The following is a 21986-nucleotide window of genomic DNA, read 5'->3' as shown; positions in this document are numbered from 1 at the left end:
CTCGCTCCGTCCCCGCGCAGCCCGCGGCCGCCGGGTTTTATGCGCACGCCGCTGCCCGCCCGCCGCCGCCGCCGCCGGGGGTGGGAGGAGCCGGGCAGGTTGTCCCCGCCGGGCCCTCCTCCTCCTCCCCCGCCCTCCTCCCCGCCCGGCTGAGAGGGGTCGGGGGAGGGGGCAGCATGGCCTGTCCGTCCGGCCCCTTTTCCAGCGCTCATCTGCCCCGGGAGTGCGGCGCGGCGCCTCGCGCGGAGAAGAGGTCCGATGGAGACGGACGCCAGCCAGCCCGGCCTCGCCTCGCCGGACTCCCCGCACGACCCCTGGTACCGCCGCGCTGCCCCGGCCCGGCCCCCGGCCCCCGGCCCCCGGCCCCCGGCCCCCGCCGCTCGCGGGCCGGCCGGCCGGGCTGCCTGGCGGCGGCGGCTGCCAACATGGCCGATCCCCGCGCTCCCTCCCGCCGGCAGCGCCCGCTCGCCGCGCCCCGCAACCCTGCCCGCAGCCGGCGTCCCCGGCGCGCCGCCCGCCCGCCCCGCACGCGGCTCCCGGCCCCGGTCCGGTCCGCCCCGCCCCGCCGCAGCCCCGGCCCCCGCGGCCCGCTCCATTCACGCCTCTTTTTGTCTCTCCCGCAGCAAGATGTTCATCGGCGGCCTGAGCTGGCAGACCACGCAAGGTGAGGCAGCGCGCCCGGGCCGGGCCGGGCCGCGCCGCGGCGAGGGGTGGGGGGCGGGGAGCGGCGGGCCCGGCGCCCCGGCCGGGTCCACCTGCCGCCCGAACTTTCCCAGCCGGCCGGGGCCCCGCGCGAGCTCCGCCGGCCGCGGCCGAGCTGTGTCGTGGCTCCCTCCCCGCGCTCCCGGCCGGGCCAGGGCGCCGCGAGGGGTGGGGGCGGGGGCTGTGCGCGGCCCCCTCCATCCCGCGCTCTGCTTACAGAGGGCTTGCGGGAGTACTTCAGTCAGTTCGGCGAGGTGAAGGAGTGTCTGGTGATGCGGGACCCGCTGACAAAGAGATCCAGGTGAGGCGGCCGGCGCGGCTCCTCCCTCCCCCCCACCGGGGCCTGGCACCACTTTAACCAACTTTCTTTCTTCTTTCCATCTCCCCCTTCTCCTGTACGGCCTGGGGGCGCAGGGGGTTCGGGTTCGTCACGTTCATGGACCAGGCTGGTGTGGACAAGGTTCTGGCCCAATCCAGGCATGAGCTGGACTCCAAGACGGTGAGACTCTTTCCATCCAAGGGATTCACTCCTCAATGGAGGGTCAGGCTAGAAGCCCTCTCCCCTGTGGTATTTGATTTCCAATTAGGGGTTGTAAAGTATGGATTCCTGATAAAGCATTATGGATCCCTTCTCCATCCTGGTTATCAGTTTGTAAACGAGCTGTTCTTCTGAGCTCCTGGTTTTAAGTCTGGCTTAGTTACTGCAGGCTGGAGTATTGATTACAAATCCCCTGTGATGATGTTCTGTTCTACCTATTGATTTTTAAGATCCCTTTTGAGAAACTGCTTGTGTCACTTTGAGATGGGGAGGACAAATATGCCCTGAACAAGGGGTGCACAGAAAAAGTGTCAAGCTAAGACGGTCTGTGCAAGGGATTTTCCTGTGAGTGGGAGAGAGAGGTGGGGCCTTGCACCCTCTGACAGTGCACAGTCCCAGTCCTTTATGCAAATCTAGCACTGGGCCTTCCTTCTCATGTGAGCACTAGTCACCATCTCCTTCTGCAATGAGCGTGCAGTCGAGTGCTCTCTAGGCTGGGTACCTGACCCTTACAAAGAGCTAGGCCCAATTCTCTTTGGCATGAGTTGTTTGGCATGTGGTATAGACTCCACCTCTCTCTCTCTCTCCGGGGTTGTATCTTGGACTCTGAAGGTTCTCCATTGACTTCTCCAGGATAAGCCCTTATAAGTTGTGAAGACCCAAGAGTTTGTCTTTTCGTGCAGATTATTAATGCCCATGTGGGATACCTTTTACCTTTTGAGACATCAGTGATAACACCATCCCTCACAGTGCTCATGGGTTCTCACAAGTACGAGCGGCGTTAGGCCTTTGGTGAGCTTGTAATTAGCATTGTATATGTTGGATTTGTTGTTTGCTTGTTTTTTGGTTTGGTCTTTTTTGTTTTGTGTTTTTTTTTTTTTGAGGGGGAAGTTTGTAGATGCTTGGAATGCATCAGCAGGAATAGATACATTGTGCATTGCAAGCCCTTGGCACCCAGGAGAGATATAGGATATGTAGTTTTGGGCTGGGTGTTAGATGTCTGAGTGGGAGGTCTTTTCTCTGTCTAGTTGTTAGTGACTTTCCTGATGTTGAATTCCTATTTCTTATTACTGCCCTGGGGGTAAGGAGATTGGAAGGGGGGTGACACAGTGAAAGAAGAAGTTCCAGTTCCAGGCATGGACTAACAACAAGCCCAAATGTGTACCTTAAATTGAATGAGGCACTTCAGGCATAGTAATCTATGTTTGAGTTAAGTAGACAGAACAGGAGAGAGACCCCTTTCTTGAGGTTTTGCAGCATGAGTTGCAGTGAGACTTATGTCTGTCCTATTTAACTGTATGGATTATTCTTTTTGATGTACACAGGACCTTACTCCCCGTGGGAACTCCTGGTTAAACCTATTCCAGCTTTCCTTGCCCCATTTTTTTCTTGTCTCTTAAACCTCATCCTTTCTGGATTGTATAAAGTTAGTTTAGCTCTAGGGGAGGGTTCTGATGAAGTGTTTTGCAGAGGGAGCACGATTTTTCTGTTTATAGTCTGTGTAAACATGGTTTGTGATCAACTAGTCCCCTTGCAAATCTGTGGGATGGATGTAAGCCCTTGCTGAAAAGGCAAGTGATGGCTGTCTGTAGTGGCAGTAATCCCAAGACCATTTCTGGGACAGGAGTAGATGAAACTCACAGTCTCCATTCTTCTGTCTAAACCAATGCTGCCTCTTGTGTTAAAACCATTCTAGGATTCGTCGTGTGGTAGGCCCACGAAGGGCCGAGGCTGGGGAGGGGGAGGGGTGTGTGTGTGTGTGTGTGTGTGTGTGTGTGTGTGTGTGTGTGTGTGCGTGCGCTAAAGGAGAACAGAAGGGTCTCAGGGTGTGGAAAACATGGGGTTGGCCAGCCATTGAAATCCTGCGTCTGCTTTGCTGGTTGTCTGCAGCAGAAAGAAATGGGGGAAGATTTTCTCATGTCCTTTCTTTGTCAGCAACTTTGATTTTTTTCCCCCTCTTCTTTTAATTTCTTTATTTAAAGTTTTATGTTGAGCAGAGTGGCTTTGGGTAGGATGCCTGTTTGTTGCTTGGTTAAGTTCTAGGTCTGATCTGTATATGCACCCCAGTTGTTCTTAGTCCCCTAAAACAGGCTGGTTTTGTAGTGCTGTGTGGAGCCCTAGATGTGCCTTTTCCCTCTCTAGGCAACAATCTGTTGTGAGTCATGAGTTAAATGATACAAATTCATCTGAATCTTAATATAGGCCTTTATAAAACTTTGTGGGAAAAGGCTGACTGTCCTGAAACTACACCCCATTCTCTGTGCTTGATGTCTCCTGCTAAACAGCACTGGGTAGACAATGTCTGCCCAACTTGTTGCTTCATTGTTTTCCAAATCTTCCTATGGTAATGAATGTTGTTGGCCTTATTCTCTGGGGGAAACCTTGTGCTTTTCAGACTCTTCTTTGTTTGTTAGCAAGATAGCAGCCTACGGGGTTATTTATGGAAATGCTTGATATGAGAATTGGCTTTGCAGTCTTGAGGTAAAAGATTTGCGTGACTTTGTAAAGCTGCAGCCAGCCACTGCCTTGAGCTTCCTAGAAATAATGGCATTACAGGAGTTTGGTTGCTGTCATGTTTGTTGGTTTTGCTCTCAGCAAGGGGGCAGTGTTATGGGTCCTGTCAAATCTAGAGTTAACTCATGTAACAAACATGGCACTAGGGATATTATAAATGCTTTTTTTTTTTTTTTTTGGATTACTTCTGATACCAGCTATTGTATAAAAGCAAAATGGGCAATGATGTAAGCAAGCTAATTATTGCTGCATGATCTTAAATAGTATCTAAACTGTTATGTGACTTGTAAACTGGTGATGAAGAACATAATTAAGCTTTTGGTTACATCTGCGAAGTCAGTGGTATTCCATAGATAGAACTGAAAGTGTGAATTGTCCCTAAAAGTTAGTACTTTAACCTGAAAGTAATATGGACTTAAATAGTTCCCTCAAAATGCTATCTAATCCTGGTTTTTGTTTGTTTTTTACATTACCTGAGCAGCTTTTTGAACACTTTCACTGTTACCAGATTTGTGTCCAAACCTGTAAAGGGGATTCTTCTCATCCATAGCTGACACTGATATCAAATTCTACCAGATTCCTGGCTTTGGTGCCAGGAATAAGGTTATTAGACCACCACTACTTTTACTTTCATTAGGAAGACTCCATCACTTAAGGAGTAACCCCCTTGAAGTAACTCGAGTCTCCTTTCAAATTCTCTCCCCTCCGTGTTCTTCCATGACGTGCCTACAGTCAGTTGGCCTGGCCTTGGTTTACCTGCAACAATAGCTAGTTGTGTAGAAGAATTTGTGAAATTACTGCCTGCCCTCTCCAGCCAGGAGGATACGTTATCTCTGCCCAGTTGATCACGCTCAGGGTAATGAGAAAAATGAGGCCTGAGCTTAACTTTGTTGAATATGAAAGCATCTTCTTGGCAGGAGCTGAATGACACTGGCTGGGAACTAAAAGACAGTAGATTATTGTTTTTGCTTATTATCTGCCATCAACCTCCTGGTCTCCTGCCGTCCCCTGTCCTCAGAATTCACTGAGGATTTCTGCACTAGCCAGAGGATTGTGTATGTGGGAAGGGGGAGGAAAGAGGAGTGGAGTTTGAGATGCCCCTGTGAGGCACCACAAGGATATGTTATTCTGGCTGTGTTTGGAACTCTTTGGGGGAAACGTATTTTTGAGTTTATTTTATGTTCCTCACTTTTGTCTCTGTTTACTTACGTGCTGAGTTTATTTATGTTCTAGGTTGTGAGTCAGGATGGAGGTGGGGAAGGCAGGGAGAGAACTGCATGGAGTGACCTGATGAGGCCCTGAGCTGTGGGTTCTGTGTGACAAGTGAAAGGACTAAGAAAAGGGAGAAAAGCCAGGCTGAAAAGTAGAACAATAGCAGTGAGATGAACTGGAGAGAGATGCAGTTTCTTATGGGCTGTTTGAGCTGCTGGGCTAATGAGACGGACCTTTCAGCTGCTCTCCTGGTCTCAGCCTGCCCGACTAGGGGCTGGGCCAGACCCTCCTTTAGTACAGGTCCTCCCAGAGCTGCTTTGTAGGATTGGATCATCTTCTAACGTGAAGTTGCATCACAAGAGTTGCTGTAAAAATAGGCTGTAAAGAATGCAGTGGTGTCTGAGGAGGAGCAGGGATGTCATGAGCATTTGGTGTTCAGCTGCATTAATATTTTCCCAGCTTATGGAGTGTGCTTTAAGACTAATGCAGGCATGCTTTCATCCACTGCTGACCCCAGCAGAATGTGCAGCACCTGGATGGTAGTGCTGAGATGCAGGAGCTCCAGCGGACAGCCGGTTTATTAATAAGCTAGACACAGGCACATAATAGAGAGCTCAGCCTACAGATTGGAACGGATTGTCCTTGTTGTGCACAGTAGGAGATGCTGAAAGGGTGATAGCACCATCTGACTTAATGACATTGCTCCTCATTGCAAAACTGTGTATATGGGACTCCTCTGTTTAATTGTCTTTTCCCTTCTCATATGAATTCTGGTGATTTCACTCACATTTTGTGGTGTGCCCTATTTGGCTTTTTGTGTACTGTGTTTCCTGTTCTGTTATTAACCAGAGGAGCTCTCTACTACACCTAGGCTGAAGGGGAAAAACAGATAAAGGCAAAGATCACTTGTAATGTGACAGTTGGTGTATAGGGTGGCCAGGGAGCAGGCTGAACACAGGGGAGTGGTTAGCAGGGACTGCTAATCCCAGCATGTCAGGTTCCGTTTTGTGCTGGCCAGACATTGCTCAGATTGAAACAGAATGTTGCATGCTGGGAGCTGTAGTCCCTGGGGTCACACCTCTATTAAAAGATAAAGATGTCTGCAGCCGACTTCATTTTATCCTCGTTAGGCGGGTTCCTGGGGTTTCTGGTGAGCTGTCAGTTGGGCAAGATTTGTGCCTGCAGAAGAAAGCTTACATTAGTAAATGAAACATAGAGGGAATTAAAGCGTGTTCACTTGCTTTCTCCAAACATCTTTTTCAGATTGACCCGAAGGTTGCATTCCCCCGCCGTGCTCAGCCCAAGGTAGGTAGTGCATGTAGCTCTTACCAATCGAAATGGTAAAAACTTCAGGGATTAAACTTCCCACCATGCCCTTGTACAGTAGACTGAGGCCTAGAGGCTTTGGTGATTAGTATTAAAGATAAATGTCAGTGCCTGACCATCACCATCACCTTCACCTTCAGTTCTATATGAACTCTCTCTCAGCAGGGTTTTGGGATGCTTTAGGGTTGCTGGTCTAGGGCTGGAAGTAGCTCAAGTCCAAATTGGTTCTGGTTCTTGGTGGCAGTAACTAGAGCTGATGAAATGGGAAACTTTGCTCATGAAGAATATAGAACCTTTTCTAACTCCTTTTATAGCCTGTGTCTGGAACTTGAGGGTATGAAAGAAACATGAAGTAGTTCCAGTCTGTGGCAGATGACTTGCTGAATGATCTGGGAGAGGTGTGGGGCGAAGGGAAAAACTTCCTTTTGCGATATGGCAAGGTGCATTCATGCAGCAGAAGGGGCAGAGAAAGCAACGGATTGGGCCTTACCTACAACAGGAATACGGTTGCTTGGTGGAAGTGACCAGCCTCAAGTCTTGTCCAGGTTCTTACCCAGAAACTTTTACCTGGGAAGCAAATGGCAGACGAGACCTGCCTTCAGAGTGAATACAAGCTGGGATCTGCCTTAACTTCACTGTTGGGCTGAGGGATTGCTCTTTACCCTCTGAATACTGCAGTAGGAGAAAGATCTGGTGAGAAGGACAGGGCAGAATCTCCAAAGAGAGAAAGAGAATGAAGTGGGGAGGAAAGCGAAGGAGATCAGGAGCTGAGAACAATTAGCGAGCAGGTATCCTGAGTAACTGGAGCCAGGAAACACATGGTAGGAATTGGGTTAATTCCATTAAGCAGTTTGGTGACAGAAGGTGCTTTAGTGTTAGAACGGGCTGCTCTCCAAGCCATGGAATTGCTGCGGATTAGCCCTGTGCTCCTTGGGGTAATTAGGACCATGTGTTCCTCTGAGAGCAGGGGTGTGGCCAGGCAGGGGAGGGGAGGATGCAGCTGGAGAGTCGGTTCAAAGGCCACTGGTGTGCCTCATCCTAGTAGCAATGGCCCCTCTCGGGGCAGCTAGACTTTTTCTCAGACTCATGGTTGGGAGAAGAGAAAGGCTGGAGGTTTTTCCGTTTCCTTTCTTCCAAATGTTAAAGATGGTTTAACAGGGAGGCCCTCCCATCACCATGTAGCTTATAATGTGGGAATGAATATGAAGCAGAGCTTTGTTCCCTATGGTCCTGGACTCTGCATAGTTTGTAAAGCTTTGAGCATATAGCCAGCCTGCACTTGGAGGACTCCTTTTTGTAGTCTCCATGCCTCTCATGGGCAAAGCAAGGGAAAGAGGGTGACCTGAGGATGGATAGAGTTGTAACTGCAGCACCCTGGCTGTGAAGGGGATGGCAGTACTATGTCTGCTAGGGGTTTTGTGAACATGCCAGGTGGGTGAATGGTAGATTAAGGGGGGAGAATTTTTAACATGGTGTACTAGCCACCAGAGGATTAAGAAGGGGAGATGGTGGCTGTGCACTGGCTGGTTCTGGGAGCTGTCAGCAACGTGGTAACTTTGCTGCCTCCAGTACTGTCCTGGCCCACACAGAGGGATAAGCAGTGTGGTGCAAGTGATGATTGAGAGAGGAAGTTTCACAAAGAGAAATTTGTAAAGTCTGAAATATACCGTGTTAGATACAGTGTTTGCTTAGGGGACACAGTCCTCTGCTGAGAGTGGTTTCCACTGGAATAAAAACATGTAGCATGTTCCTCAGATCACAGATTGGGATGAAGGGGTAGTCTTGGTGGTGGCTGGAGTGATCTATTCTCTGTTAGCTGTTTGTTCCATTAATCCTTCTCCTCCCCTTTTCCAGATGGTGACCCGGACGAAGAAGATCTTTGTGGGGGGTCTCTCGGTGAACACTACTGTGGAGGATGTGAAACAATATTTCGAACAGTTTGGAAAAGTAAGTGTTACAAGCAGTGTTGGATCACAGTGGTGTTACTGCTGGTGTTCCCAGTGGGAAAGGGTTGTTTAGACTGACTTGGAGGTCTGACTAGGAACCATGCTGCACTATACATTGGGATGGGGATTTCCTGGTGATTCAGCAAAACAAAAGTCAGTGGAAGGCTTTGAACAGTTAGGGGTGTTGTGCTATGTGTGGATGTTGCCCTGGTTTGAGTTTGAATAGATGTCTCTTGCTCCGTCATTATATAGATAGAATCTGGGACAGGGGAAACTCCTTGTCCATCCCTCCACTGAAGTTCTCTTTTGAGATGTCTCTGCAGCAGGGAAATCTCATGCATTCATAGCAGCAATCTCACTTCCATTCAAACCCGTGCTCCAGAGCAATTGTGAATGGAGCTGAAGTTCTGCTCCAGAACTAAACTGCATGGCTTTGGCCTATTTTTAATTCTGAGTCTTACTGTTGACCTCTCAGTAATTTTCTAACAAAAAAGTAATCTTTGGGCCTGAAACTTCCCTTGCTGAGTCTTGGGCTGTAGGTGACCTTTTTTGGATGCTTGAAGGAAATCTGGCAAGCAACCTGCCCGAAGCTGCAATTGCTCTGCATCTTACTACAGGTAGATTGCATCAGCTGATCATTCAGAACTAGATTTCATAGACGTTAGGGCTGAAAGGGACCTCGGAAGATCATCAAGTCCAGCCCTCTGCCTAAAGGGCAGGAAATCAGCTGGGGTCGTAGGATCCCAGCAAGATAAGCATCCAATTCACTCTTGAAGATGTTCAGTGCAGGTGCTTGAACCACCTCTGGTGGCAGGCTATTCCAGACCTTGGGGGCTTGGACAGTAAAGAAATTCTTCCTTATGTCCAGCCTGAAACAGTAGTTTAAAACTGTTCGACGTCGTCATCCCTTGGGGTGCTTTGGTGAACAAACTTCAGTTCATTTGTGTGCTCAGTCCACAAAGATCATGCATCTTTCACCCACTAGGCAACACTTGGGAAAGAATCTGAAGTTACAGAGACTTTCCATTTTTGCCCTTTCACAGCCTTCAGTGAGAGGCTGTGATAATTTTATGGAGTCATAGTGGTCATATTAGACAACTCTTTTCACCTTGATTGGACCCAAAATGCTTGAGGAATTAAGTAATGATACAAATTATTGTAGATAAAGGATAATTTCACTCCACTGTTGATACACAGTCACTTTGGGGGCAGAGGGCAGTAAAGTTGATCAGTGCATGACACTAGTGAACAAGTATTTAGGACAAGAAGAGAATAGCTCCATAGCCAGTTAGAACTTCTCAGGGATTTTTGGATGCAGATTGCAATTACAAGGTTGGAATTTAGGCAGAAGAAGTGGTTTAGTATCCCAGCCTGTGTAGAAAGTGCCACGGGGATTTAACATTTTTGTGGGATGAGGACATCAGTATTAATGCCTTCCCTGAAAGAGGGCACCAGTCACAGCCCAGAGTCCAAAGTAATGGTATTATGGTGCAATAACTTTATAATATTTGACAAGAAGAGGTTCTTTTGTGACAAGTTGGTTTTGGCATATTTATGTGTCTTTTCAGAAAATTTTGATCCTTTAAGAACCTGTAAAGAATTATACCCTTTTAGCTAGAATGACTGCTGTCCAATACCTTTATTTTGTAACTATTTACATGTGCATCCTATGTTGAAATTAATATACAGCCTCCTGACTTGCAATTGTTCAATGCTTTTAGTCAGTCTTAAGGGAAGAGGATACAGAAGAAGTGTTCAGTGTTCCAGAAATGTATACACTTGTCAGTTACTACCTCCGGATGCTTTTTTAAAACTTCTAATAAAGAAAATGAGTCTACTGGATCCATAAGATCTTTTCCAGGAGTCTCGAGTGTGACCATGTGGCCATGGTACAGTCTGATCAGCAGTTGGTAGTCAGGGAGCAAGCTTGTATCTCTTTAGTCCTATGTTCCATGGGCTACAAATACCCTGTATTCTCTGATCATCCCTCCACCTCAGAAAGTTGCCAGATTTCTGGGGCATGCTGTTACTTGTGTGCATTTTGTAAAGAGTAAACATACTTTTACAGTTGTTTTTATTTGGCGGAAAGTACATACCAGACTTCTCTTAGTTTGTCTGGTGGCGGTTGTTTCAGTCATGGGCAGAAGAGAAGTGTTTTAAAGTAAAGATTGGTTCTGTTCCCCTGGCCAAGGTTCCCAGTTCTTGGGCAGGGCAGGTGGGAATATGTTGCATAGTTCAGGGAGTTTCACAGCAAAAAGAACTAGCCTTTCAGCAAGCAGCCTGCATTGAATCTAGGTGAACCCTGATGTAGTTGGCCTCCATGGACCATAAAGGTTTCCATTTGGTATGATCCTTTTGGATGCAGATTGAGAATCAAATCAGATCAGCTTCAGTGTATCCCTCTGAGTTGCCAGCCACTTCATCCAGAAATATATACCCTCAGAGCTCTGGTGTCAGAGATGTCTCCTGACTTGTCAAGGCAATGTCAGCTACCTAGGATCTGTGGGATTGTTTCCTGACACATTCTCTCAAGAACTGTCTCAGTGGAATGGAGAGAATTCTTCTGAAACCAGCCTGTACCATCACTGGATTGGGAGTTGTTCTGCTTCCATCAGAGCTGTGTTCAATGCTGAATTTACTTGGAAATCTTCAGGTCTAAGAACAAGCTGTTCCATACAATTCAGCTGTGGTTCATCCTCAGGGAGAGCCTGGTTTTGGTACATGGACATCTCTGAAGCCTTATACACCATTCTAGAGGACTCTGGATTTTTACTGTGCAGTACTGTGGCGTTTCTGGGATCTCTTATTTAATGGTATTGTACTCCTTGAATCTGGCTCTGAACTTCCATATCTTGCATATGTGGTTTCTTTTGTGAGAGGTAGGGATGTGAGGTCTGGTCTCCTCCCATTCCTAGGAAGTCCCCTCAAGCTGAAGCAGTCTCCTTTGCCCTCCTCCGGCCAAGTCCTGCATGTCAGTGGTGATGTTGGATGTGGATTCAGATATGGCCATGTAGGAATTGGTAAGGATGCTGCTCTTAGGCACCAGTTTTACCTTATCCCCTCATAAGCTGGCTGTACCTGCTTCCTTTCTTCCTATGAGTGACACCAGATCTCCCAGCTCAGCAGGTGGAGTAGCTGTATCTCGTATGCTCTGTTCAGGAAGCCACACAAACACTTGAGATTCCAGAACTAGTAGAGAATGAAGGAAAGCTGGAGCCGTCTAGTCTCTGGGGCTTGAATTGCTCAGGATCCCAGCTCATTCTGCTGTACCTCCAGGGAAAGGTTTGAATTCTCACAGAATCCTAACCCAAGCTCTGTTACAATTTCTCTTGCAAGGGAGAAAAATCTATAGCTGGGAACTTGTCTGCATCTGAGGGCAAAGAGTTCAAGCAACTGAATGTCTTTCAAGGAAGGTTAATTTCTAGGTAACCCTCATAACTGTAAGCTTAAGAACATGATAGATTCTCCATCACTTGAAATCTTTAAATCAAGACTGGATGCCTCGCTCTCAAAGTAGGAATTACTAGGCAAAATCCTATGACCTGTATTTATGAAGGAGGTTAGGTTAGATTACCATAGATTTTAAGACCAGAAGGACCACTATTAACTGCCAGTTTTCAGACTTGCCAAGATAGTTGTTGCCAGATAGACGTTTTCTCTCTGGTCAAAAGCAGTGTTGGGAGCTGTGTACATTCATGAGCAGAACAATGGAAAACAAATGTTTAAACATCACAAATTTATCTGTGCTGTTGTAGGGTTTGAAAATAAATGAATTCTTACTGGGGGGGTGGGGGGAAACATTTAAAAATATTCCAATCTGACATTTTAGTTTTGTTGCATTTCCCTCCTGTACTGCTTTTTGTTCTTTCTTTTGTTTTTGTTTTTCTTCCTTTTTCATTGCTCAGAGTGTTAATAGGAATCATTTGTTTTCTTTTAAAACTCCTTTGACCTTTGGAAAGCTGGAGTGGCAAAAGAACACTTGAAAAAGTGCGAGGAAAATGTTCAGGTCTAAAGGAGCGGATAAATATTCTTCCTGAAATTTCAAAGTTTTTTGTTTTGGCAAATAACCAAAGCAATTAAAAACCAAAACTTGTTTTGAAAGTTGAAGGAAGGGCCCCTTTTTTTTCTTTTGAAAATGCTTTGAATGAACAGTGTTAACCAGGTCCAATCTTGAAGACAAGATGTAACAGTCATTGGGTTGACTGAGCAAGATCAGGATGCGTGTAAACATATTCCCAGAGCTTCCTTTGATATCACAGGCATCCCATCTAAGACTTTGAATGTGACTGGATCCTTTTGGAAATGCTCTTGGATCCAAAGCTCGTTATCTTTCCTCTGAAGTGCAAGCTGGGGTCATGGACATGCCTTTCAAAGGAGTTGACCTTTTCAGCTCCAGGGTGGGGGGTTCTGAAAAGAATTCAACTCTCAGAGCCCATGGCCAGTTCTCTAGATTTGAGTTGGTCTTCATTTTGTGATTTTTACAAAGAATAATCTAAGCAGTTCTCCATGGAATCTGGCTATCACAAGAGGGATAGTGAATTTATGGGATTTTAATCTTCCACCTCATCTATGGCTGTTGCTCCATTTAGTTCAGAAAGGTGAGGCTGGTTCCAGCAGACCCTGATCCTCCACATCTTCCCCCCTCTTCTGCACCTTCTGGGAAGAGTTTATGTATTTTATTTCAAGAATCAAAGCAATCAAGAATCTAGGAGGAGGTTACTTTTCGTAGTTCCAAGTTATGTGAAAACTCAAGCCCCCTGCCTTATTCAGGGATTTCTGAGAGGAAATTTTGTAAGAAGAATACTGTCTTGAAAACTAGAAGTGTTTTATAATTTCCTGATCTCTAGAAGAAATAGTAGCCTCCATCATATCCTGGGTGTTGGACCCATTGAGCAAATATATAAAGAAATCAAGTTCAGCAAGGTTTTTCTGAGGAGAATAACCTCAACTCCCAGGAATCAAGGTTAACTCAGTCCTCAGCCCTCAAGATACTTACTTCCTTTGCCAAACCAGCAGTTGAAAGTACCACAGTGATAACCATCTGTGCTAAGTTGTCAGTTCACTGTATTCTACTCTTCAGGCTAGTTGCAGCTCCCAGAATGGTCAAGTAGTTGGAAGTTGTTGCATCTTGTCTTGATTGCCTGAGTTTACATCTGCATGTGTATCAAGCTGATGATTTGAGGTGATTCAGCACTAGTGGGAAACTTGCACCCCTTACATATCTCCTGGTTTGACAATAAATCTATGTTGGTTCAACTTGGATTCTTGTCTTTGTAGTTACCACCTGAGATTCTGGAAAGGTTCTAACCTGTTTGCTGCAAGGTGGGTTCTGAGATCTCATTTAGTGGTAAACCTTGACAGATCCAGGGTAAAAGCCCTTTTGAGATGTTATCTTCAGGTGCTGGGCCTGATGGCAGCCTGTAGCACATGTGCATACCTGTGAGCGTATACTTTTCACGTACTTTTACAAACATCCACATATCCATCAGAAGGCTGTGGATATTCCCGTTGAAGGCATGGCTGAATTCATGTTTACAAAGAAATGATTCACTGTTTTAGAACTGGGTATTTTTCCATATTTAGTTGAAGACCCTTGTAGGCACTAATGGAGAATGTCTGCTCTGGCCTGGGTTGGAAGTGCACAGTTAGGCTCCTTAGTTGTCCGTATCCCTTTAGAAGCTTCAGGTATCAAAGCTTCACAAAAACATGCTACAGCAGAGGGCTGTCAAACTGGCTTTCAGATCCTTTCTTCCACAGATCAGAAGACAATGAATGCAAATTCCTTCACAACATGATTACAACATACAACATGAACAGATGAGGGGTGGAATTTGATCACCTCTGTGTCAGTAAACAATCTGTCAGCAATACATGTAGAACAAAGCTTCTCTTTACTCTGTGTCTGACAGGCAGGTAGCCAGACACAATAGCATGAATGGTCATTCAGCTCCCCCATGGTTTGTTTGATATTTACCTGGTGTCCAAGGTTCTGCTGAAGAGCAGCCAGGAGCACGTGCATATTATACTTCTCTTATCCATATCAGTTTACTGTCATCCTCAGAGCAGTGAGGAAGATTAAGCAGGACAGAGCAACAGTGGTTTACTGGCACTGTCTTCAGCATAATGCACCCACTTTTGGAGCACCTGCTCCTTTCCACGGATCAACCATTTACTCATCTCCTGAATTAAGTTGTCTCATCTTGGCAGTGTAGCTACCCAGACTTGAGGTAGTTTCATCCTATAACCTGCCTGCTAGGTTTCTAGATCATTGTGACTTGGTTTTTTTTCCTGTTCTGTCTTTTGCTGAAGCTGTCCTGGCAGCCATCATCCTTTTTACTATTCCATACCAGGACAGGGTAGTATCTCTTAGGACCTGCTGGCCCTTGTTTATTTGCTGTCGATGTGGAAACTTGTTCTACTTCTGTCTTCAGAGTTTTTATTTGAATCTTTGCAGCTTAAACCAGTATCTGCACCTGCAGGAGCTTGCCCAAATTTCTGACTCAATCTGAATCAATCTGTCACTGGCTCCCGTACCCCAAGGCCCATGACTGTATTAGGAAGAGAAGTTAAAAAAAATAGATGTTAGCTGGTATTTAAGTGGGACTAAGCTGTTGAAAAAGTTAGTTTGTTTGTGGCCTTTGGGGAAAAATCTAGAGGCTAAGTCATGTCTGCTCAAATGCTAAGTGGGTAATACTGTAGGTTCAGGCTCATTATGAACCGGCTCATCCCTGGGCCTGACCATCTCAGTGCCTACTCAGTTAGTGAGGTTGATGCAGTCGTGTGTGCCCTCTGGCAAAATCTGTGTGGGTCCTACACTTTTCCCACCTTTACAAATTGCCATTCTTTCCAACACTAAATGTGGTTTGGAGAAAGGAATTGTTCTGATTGCTCCTCCACTAACAAGGCTCCAGAGCCCATCTCTCAGGGAGCACTCTGTTAGCCAGGCTCCTACTGCGGGGGTTCAGCAGTGGCAAATGCCATGAAGGATCAAAAAGGTTTTCTTATCAACAGTGGATTTTTCTGAATGTATTGCCTCCACTGGGTCACAGTCTTCCTTCCCTCTCCCGTTTCATTTGATTCTCAATTTTGGATAACACTTCTAAAGCCAGGCAGGAACTGCTTGTTGGGCTTTCTTCTGTCTGTGGAAGGCAGAACCTGAGGACATATGTGTCTCCTAACTGTCCTATGGCAGGGCTCAGAGAAGGCAGTCCATCTGAAAAACAAAAGTTAGTGCTAGTAACTATAACCCCCTTTTGTTCCCTGACCGTGCTGACCCTAGTAGCTAAACAGGGAGAGGAACATTACCTAATAGCTATAAGAAAAATCTTAACAAACCTTGAACTTCTAACCTCAAGTGTTGGATAACTATAGCCTTGACCAGTAAGTAAAACACTTCCCTGGTACAGAGCCTTGACTACTAAGCTAAACAGTTTTCTGTTAAAGTGATCTGCTCCTTCTATACTCATCTGCTGTGTTTAAACAATTGAAACAAATATTTATTTAAGAGGGGGGGAAATACAATTCACCAGTAAAAACCTTGTTAATGCACAGTTCTTAGTTGTATGCTGTGTCCACACGCCATGGTATTGCTGGAAAAAAAGTCTCATTCCCATGTTAATTCTACTCCTGTATTCTTATGCCCGCACCTTGTGAAAGGACTTTTTCTCCCTATGCAAGATCACAGTGCTTCTGTGCCCTTCCTCTCTCCACACACAAAGCCCAAAGATTCTCCACGCCCCATTGCAGATCAACTTTCTCTCTGGCTCTTTCTTTCCATCTAGTCTAAGAATGTCCTCCCTTCTGCCCACGACCCTCAACCGTTCTCCTTATCCCTGCCTATCCTCAGCATGCAGTTTCATGATCTTTCTTTCTTCCATCAGTCTCTCTGAGACAGCAATCCTCTTTCACAAGCCCTCAGTATGCAGTGAGAGCCCCTCCCAAGATGTGCTGGGATCTCCCTGCACTGTGGTTGCTGCACAGGGTTGTGGAATGATAAAGCAAATCCTGATGTGTAGTACAAGGGACAGTTGAGATGGCAACAGGGAGGTGGAGGGAGTGGTCTCTGGCCTGGTGATGGGGTTGGGGGCTGGGACAGGTTTGATGTTGAAGCCTTGGGCAATGATGTTCTGAGCTTCTCTTCTTAATTCTAATATTTTACTCAGTATAGTGGTGTTGGAAGGGGAGCAATCCCAGCCCAATTCCAGTTGTGCACTGCAGTGCATTTTTGTTGGTGTGCTGTTTGAAATCAAGCTGGATTTTGTGTTACAGAGGAGTCAGCAAAATTCCTTGTCTAGGCTCGGCATGTCTGATGCGTTTGCGCTGATGTGGCATGTGGGTATCTGGGGTGCTTGGTACTCCTGTTCACTGCACACCCCTAAAGGGGTTTGAAGAGAGAAGGGCAGGACCTGATTAGATGGGGGGAGAGAGAGAGCTGTGCTGGTTTGTGCTTGTTATCTCTCCCCTACCAATATCTATGTGAAATTGGGAGAGATCAGAAGTGGGTTTGTGTTTCCCTTCCCTTTCCCATCAAGGCCAAGATGTGGGGCAATTCCTTGAACCTTCTCTTCCTGGTGGGCATTCTTCTGTGTGGGGTATAGTTAGGATGGGTGAGGGCGGGGGTTGGGACAGCTCTGTGCATCCTCCCCCTTCAAGGTGGTGAGTGCTTGGGGCGAGTGGAGCTGTTGTCTTGCTGGCTGAGAGAAGAGGGCCGCTGCTCTGAGCACATGCAGCGAGCAGGCTGTGGCACTGAGGCTGTGCGTTCAGGCAGCCCAGAGTGGAATAAGGTGGCCCTGAAAGACAGTTTTGTGCGGTCTGGGGAGGGAGGGCTGGAGGCGGCCTCATCGCTCTGCTTGCCCCGGCCTGGGCTCCTGGGAGGCAGCAGTGAGACTCGCCCCAGCAGGGTGTCTTTGTGTCTGCGCCGAGCGCTTTGGAGAAGAGCATTAGAGCTCGCACTAATCTGATCCAGCAGCTGGGATTGGAAGGGCCGGGTTGCCATGGCGACCAGGCCCCAAGAGAAGCCGTCCCCGGCAGCCTCCTTTGTTCGGGCCTAACTCGGCGTTGGCAGAGCGACCGCGGCCCCGCGGAAGAAAGGCTCCGGAGAATGGGCCCGGGAGCGGCGGGGATCCCAGCAGGGGCCCTGCCAGAGAGGCACCCAGCAGCCAGCCGCAACAATAGCCGCCTGCCAAGGACTGCCACTCACGCTTAGCGCTAGGCCTCATGAACTTGGCTGCTGGGGCCAGCGGCCCGCTAATCCCGCCTCCCTTGCCCGGGGTTTCCATGGACACAGAAGCCTATTAAGGACACGCAGTGGCCGTTTGCGAGTTGAATGTGCGCCCAGTGCAAGGAGAGAGGCCTGAGCCTCTGGGAACAGGTTTGGGGGGAGCCTGGCCCACTGCCTTCAAGGAGTCCCACATTCGGTGATCTCCAGCCAGACCTCTTAGGCCTTGCCTTGGTCTCATGCATGTCCCTGCCCCTCCTCCTCTGCCTCAGTTGCCCCATCTCTAACATGGCACTCATGATCTTGACCCCTCTGGTGCAGAGGCAGGGGGCTCTGATGGGTAACTCATCAAGACCTGTCAATCTGGCACTCGGGAACTGCGGTACTGTAAAGCCCTGCTCTGGACAGAGCAGGATCCCTCTGTCCAATATCCACTATACAGCCAGTGCCAGCAGCAGCAGCAGTTCTATACAGGGCGAGGCCTCCTGTGTGCCTGCATTTGCTGCTGTGTTGCCTGGGTGGTTTAGCTCTCTTTCTTTTTTCTTTTTTTTTTTTGTGCTGGAGTCTTTGATCTTTCTGCTCTTAAGCTGGAAGTTGCATTGTTCTTGACTATCCCCTCCACAGTCTATCTTACTCTTCAGAGGGAGCCTCACTGAGTAGCCTTATTATTAGGGTGTTGTTCAGGCATTAGATTCCCTTTCTTGCTGTGTGACTGCCCTGAGATACTGGAGTAAGGTGCATCCTGCAGCAAGCTCCGCTTGCATTTTAAGATGTGTTTTAAGATATGGAGCATTTTAGGGAACTCCGTCCAAGATTGAGATCACTAGTCAAAAGCTACCGAGTAACAGCACATTTTCAGTAGTAGCGAATGACATACTGTGGGCAGTAACATTGAAGCTGTTGCAGCTGGATACTGCAGTATGACATAGAAGGGGAACTTCAGGAAGTCTGATCTATTGGATGGGGACCTAAAATTGGCCAGACTGCTGTCACAGTCTGGGTTGTTCTCTCAGATCTGCCAGTGCACCTTGATCCTGATGACCAATAGTCCTGGCTGTGCAAATCTTGAATCCTGACCTGCTGGTGTTCTGGTATAGGCCTATCTAAAATAAAGCTATATACTGTGCTGAAGTGTATGTGTCTCTTTCCAAACTATAGTCTGAGATCACCAAACTCACTGAGCTTGTTTTGCTGGAAAGATGTGAATTATGGTCTCTAGAGGTGAAAAACCCTAGGAAGGATCCTCTTTGCTGTCTTTGGAACTACTGTATATTGTTTGTCCCTGTGTGTCTTTATTGACACTATAGAAATCCATTTGTACTGGTGGATAAAAATGATCCTGGCTCCAAGGAGGACTTTGTTTGACAGTACATTTCCAGGGAGGAAGGCTGGTGACTTTGAGGGGGTCAAGAGGTGGCTGAGTTTAGAAGTACTGCTTTGAGTTTCATGCAAGAGGGAGGTTTTCAACCATGTGCATGCTTGCATAAATTTTTGCAAGTCTGTGTGTGCTCAGGAGTGAGGAGGCCTCTTATTTTTGGGTACTAGTTGAGATTTGAAAGGAACGATCTGCTTGATCATAAAGGACATGGTTCCCCTAGCATGTAGAACTCAGTTTGGGGTGCTAGTTGCTGTGGCTGGGTTTCAAGTACTTAAAAGTGCAGCTGCTGATTTTTGGGATGGCACAAAGAATGTGTGGAGGATTGGGGGCTGCTCCATTCTGCTCGTGCATGGTTTGTAACATCTGGGATCCCCTGCTCAGGAAGGGGATCCTCCCTTTCTAAGCTCTGCAAGTAATGACTGTGATAGAAACTGTTTTAAAAGGTAGAATAGTGAGCAGGAGGGCCATGTTCCCATCCGTTGTGCAGTGGTCCCTCACACCCCTCCCCACCTTGGTGTGCATAAGGGAAGCAGGCAGCACTGAGCACTGGACGTCATCCTGCTTGTTCATCAGATTCAGATTGTTGCCTGAAGTGGTTGATCACCTTCAACTCAGCTTGGATTACTAGTGAATTTCTCAGGTATCAGCTTTTTTTTCCTTGGCTGAGGAATATTAGGTCTCCCGTCCTCCCATTTCACTTGCCTGGAAGAAGATGCCTGTCTTTCTTTTGGGAGTCAAGGTTGACAGAACCCTTGTTCCGCTCCCCTGGGGGTGGATCTCAGCAAGGCCTGTCCCCCATCCTACCCTATCTTCCTCCAGTAAGAAGTGCTTTGTGAATAAACCCTGTGGTTTGGTTGCCTGCCTGCACTGGACTGTAGAGATGGGTGCAGCCCCTTGCGCTCCTTGAGTCAGGGACTGCAGGGAGAAGGTAACTCTTGCCAGCCCTTTTTATTACTCATAAGACTGGGGTATATCACAGGCTGAGCTGGGGGATGGAGCTGATCTCAAACAGTGCGGCCTGCTTGGCTACTGGCTATCTTGTGGCAAGGAGGAGGAAGGCCCTGGTCAGCTGTGGCTGAAGACCATCTTGTCCCTCCCCTGAGCACTTGAGACATCCAGTTTCATAATCAGATTAAGGCAGTGGTATTACCAAGGAGGATGGGTTGGTGGGACACGGGCTTATACAGAGGGGACTGGTGTGTTTTAACCCTGCTTGTCTGCCTTGCAAGGGAATGCCCAGGAGAGAACCAGCAGGCGAAGGAAAGTGGCACCAGGCGCTGATGTGTCTGCCTGGGGAGGGAAGAGGGAGAGTGGCACCAGGCCCCAGGGAGGGGGATGGGTGGTGTCTGCCTCCCCTCCCCCATGCAGTAGGCAGTGCTAGCACAGTCCTTGCAGTAAATTTGCTCTAATTACAGCCTCCAGCACTGGGAAACCTCACTTAGAGGAAAGGCTCCTCTGGGGTGGGGGTGGGGGCAGCTTCTAAGCTTCCCCAAGCAGAATCTCTGCTGTCTGAGGCCTCCATTTCCCCTGTTGCTGTGAGGCCCCTTATTCCTTCTCTCTTCTCAGGCTTTGGCTCCCTCCTCCCCCCCTCCGCCTTTAATTCTCCACCGTGGTTTCAGAACAATGCCTTTGGTGCTCTTTGCCCCTCATCGGAGCCACAGGCAAACAGTCTGGGGTGCTTACCAGTTCAACAGGGAGGAAAGCATGTGGTGTCCCCAGGAGCAGAGCTGGGTAGGATCCTGTCCTCCCAGCCCAGTATTTGGGTGGGAAAGGGCTCATTGACTCAGGCTGGCAGCACCTGCCTGAAGTGCAGGAAAAAAATTTGGTTCTCTTGCATTGAAGTTGGGGTTCAAGACCCTGGGGCTCAGTGACCTCCAAGGGAGGGGTGAATGTTTGGGGGTTTATGTCCTGTTTCTGCTTAGGCAGCAGGTGGGTGTCCCATTCTCCCTAGCTTGGATCGGGCGAGGGAAGAGCTCTGTGTAAGTTTGTGGTTGTAACTGGCCAGGCCTTTTACAACATCAGCAGGAACCTGATCTGAGCCCTGTCTTCCTTTGTGCCTCTTGCAGGTGGATGATGCTATGCTGATGTTCGACAAGACGACCAACCGACACCGAGGTGAGGGCAACAGCCCTGCAGCTGGGGGTTGGGGCGGGGGGTTGGGGACTGGTGGAATCTGGCAAGGGCTTGCCCAATGACTGGAGCAGAGCATGTGTGGGGCTGGAGGGGGTGGTGGAAGGGGGCTAGGAGAATCACTATCCCATTGCCAGGAGCAGGGCAAGCAGGTCACAGCTGCTCTCTATCTCGCCTCCCATCGCCCCATCCCTCAGCCTCCACATCCTCTACTAGAGTCCCTCGCAGCACAGAGAGCTTTTGTCCAGTCCACTTCCTGTGCTGTAAACATGCCGAGTTGCAGATATGTGAGAGGAGGTGGCTTCCTTCCCTCCCCTGTTACCTACGTGGCTCCAGTCGTCTGTGTGTGTCTTACCTTGTCCTCAGTAATCTGAGACTCAGGGAAGCTGACATAGGAGGCAAAGTAACTGCCTCTTACTCTTACTCTTCCTCAGCCCTGACACCCAGTTGTGCTTCTAGGTCACCTTTCTTGGGATTTGTGGTTGTGGAGCTGTTGTGCAGACACGATAAAAATGCTTTGGTGTTGGGAGGGAAAAGCTCACGGAAGGAGGCTCTTACAATACCACCCAGAAAAGACTTGAGAAGTATTTTTACTAAAGTGATTTTTAGCAGTGTGGAATTGCCATAGCTGGCAAGTGGGAGACTAGAAGCTCCACCTAAGCACAGCTTGGAGAGCTACAACACAGGTTGAATCAGAGTCCCTTGCTGAGGCCTCGCTTCTTCTCTGGAAGGGCCACCTCTGGGTGTGAGAGAAGTTTTGGGACTTCATGAGCTCTTTGATGCTTTGTCCCTTAGCCCAAGATTGTCAGCAGTGGGGTTGGTTAGAGGGAGATATGCAGCCTGAGCACAGGACTCGGAGGTGGGAATCCTGAATTTGTATTCCTTATTGTGCATTGACTTCCTGTGTCCACTTAAGGAAATCACTTAGCCTTTCTGTAAAACTAATGCTGCTACTTGCTGGCACATGCAGGACTTTAAGGATTAGTCCTTAATGTCCATCAGGAGATGAAAAACATAGAGTAA

The 21986-nt window shown here is 48.0% G+C and overlaps 1 protein-coding gene across 2 annotated transcripts in view; it reads left to right on the top strand.

Annotated features, from left to right (window-relative positions):
* Positions 1-107: 107 nt before the first annotated feature.
* Positions 108-21986, top strand: part of MSI1 (musashi RNA binding protein 1) — a 34196-nt gene continuing 12317 nt past the window's right edge. For both annotated transcript variants that reach the window (XM_090063729.1, XM_090063728.1), the window contains exons 1-7: positions 108-317; positions 624-664; positions 922-1003; positions 1117-1201; positions 6230-6271; positions 8147-8239; positions 20900-20948. In XM_090063729.1, the coding sequence (XP_089919855.1) occupies positions 259-317; positions 624-664; positions 922-1003; positions 1117-1201; positions 6230-6271; positions 8147-8239; positions 20900-20948 (451 nt within the window). In that variant the 5' untranslated portion in view covers positions 108-258. The remainder of the gene's footprint in view (positions 318-623; positions 665-921; positions 1004-1116; positions 1202-6229; positions 6272-8146; positions 8240-20899; positions 20949-21986) is intronic.

The sequence above is a fragment of the Crocodylus siamensis genome, chromosome 9, assembly GCF_052110815.1.
Source record: "Crocodylus siamensis isolate JL-2025a chromosome 9, ASM5211081v1, whole genome shotgun sequence".
Taxonomy (NCBI): Eukaryota; Metazoa; Chordata; order Crocodylia; family Crocodylidae; genus Crocodylus; species Crocodylus siamensis.
Note: the sequence above shows the minus strand (reverse complement) of the source record. Positions and strands in the feature narration are given on the sequence as shown.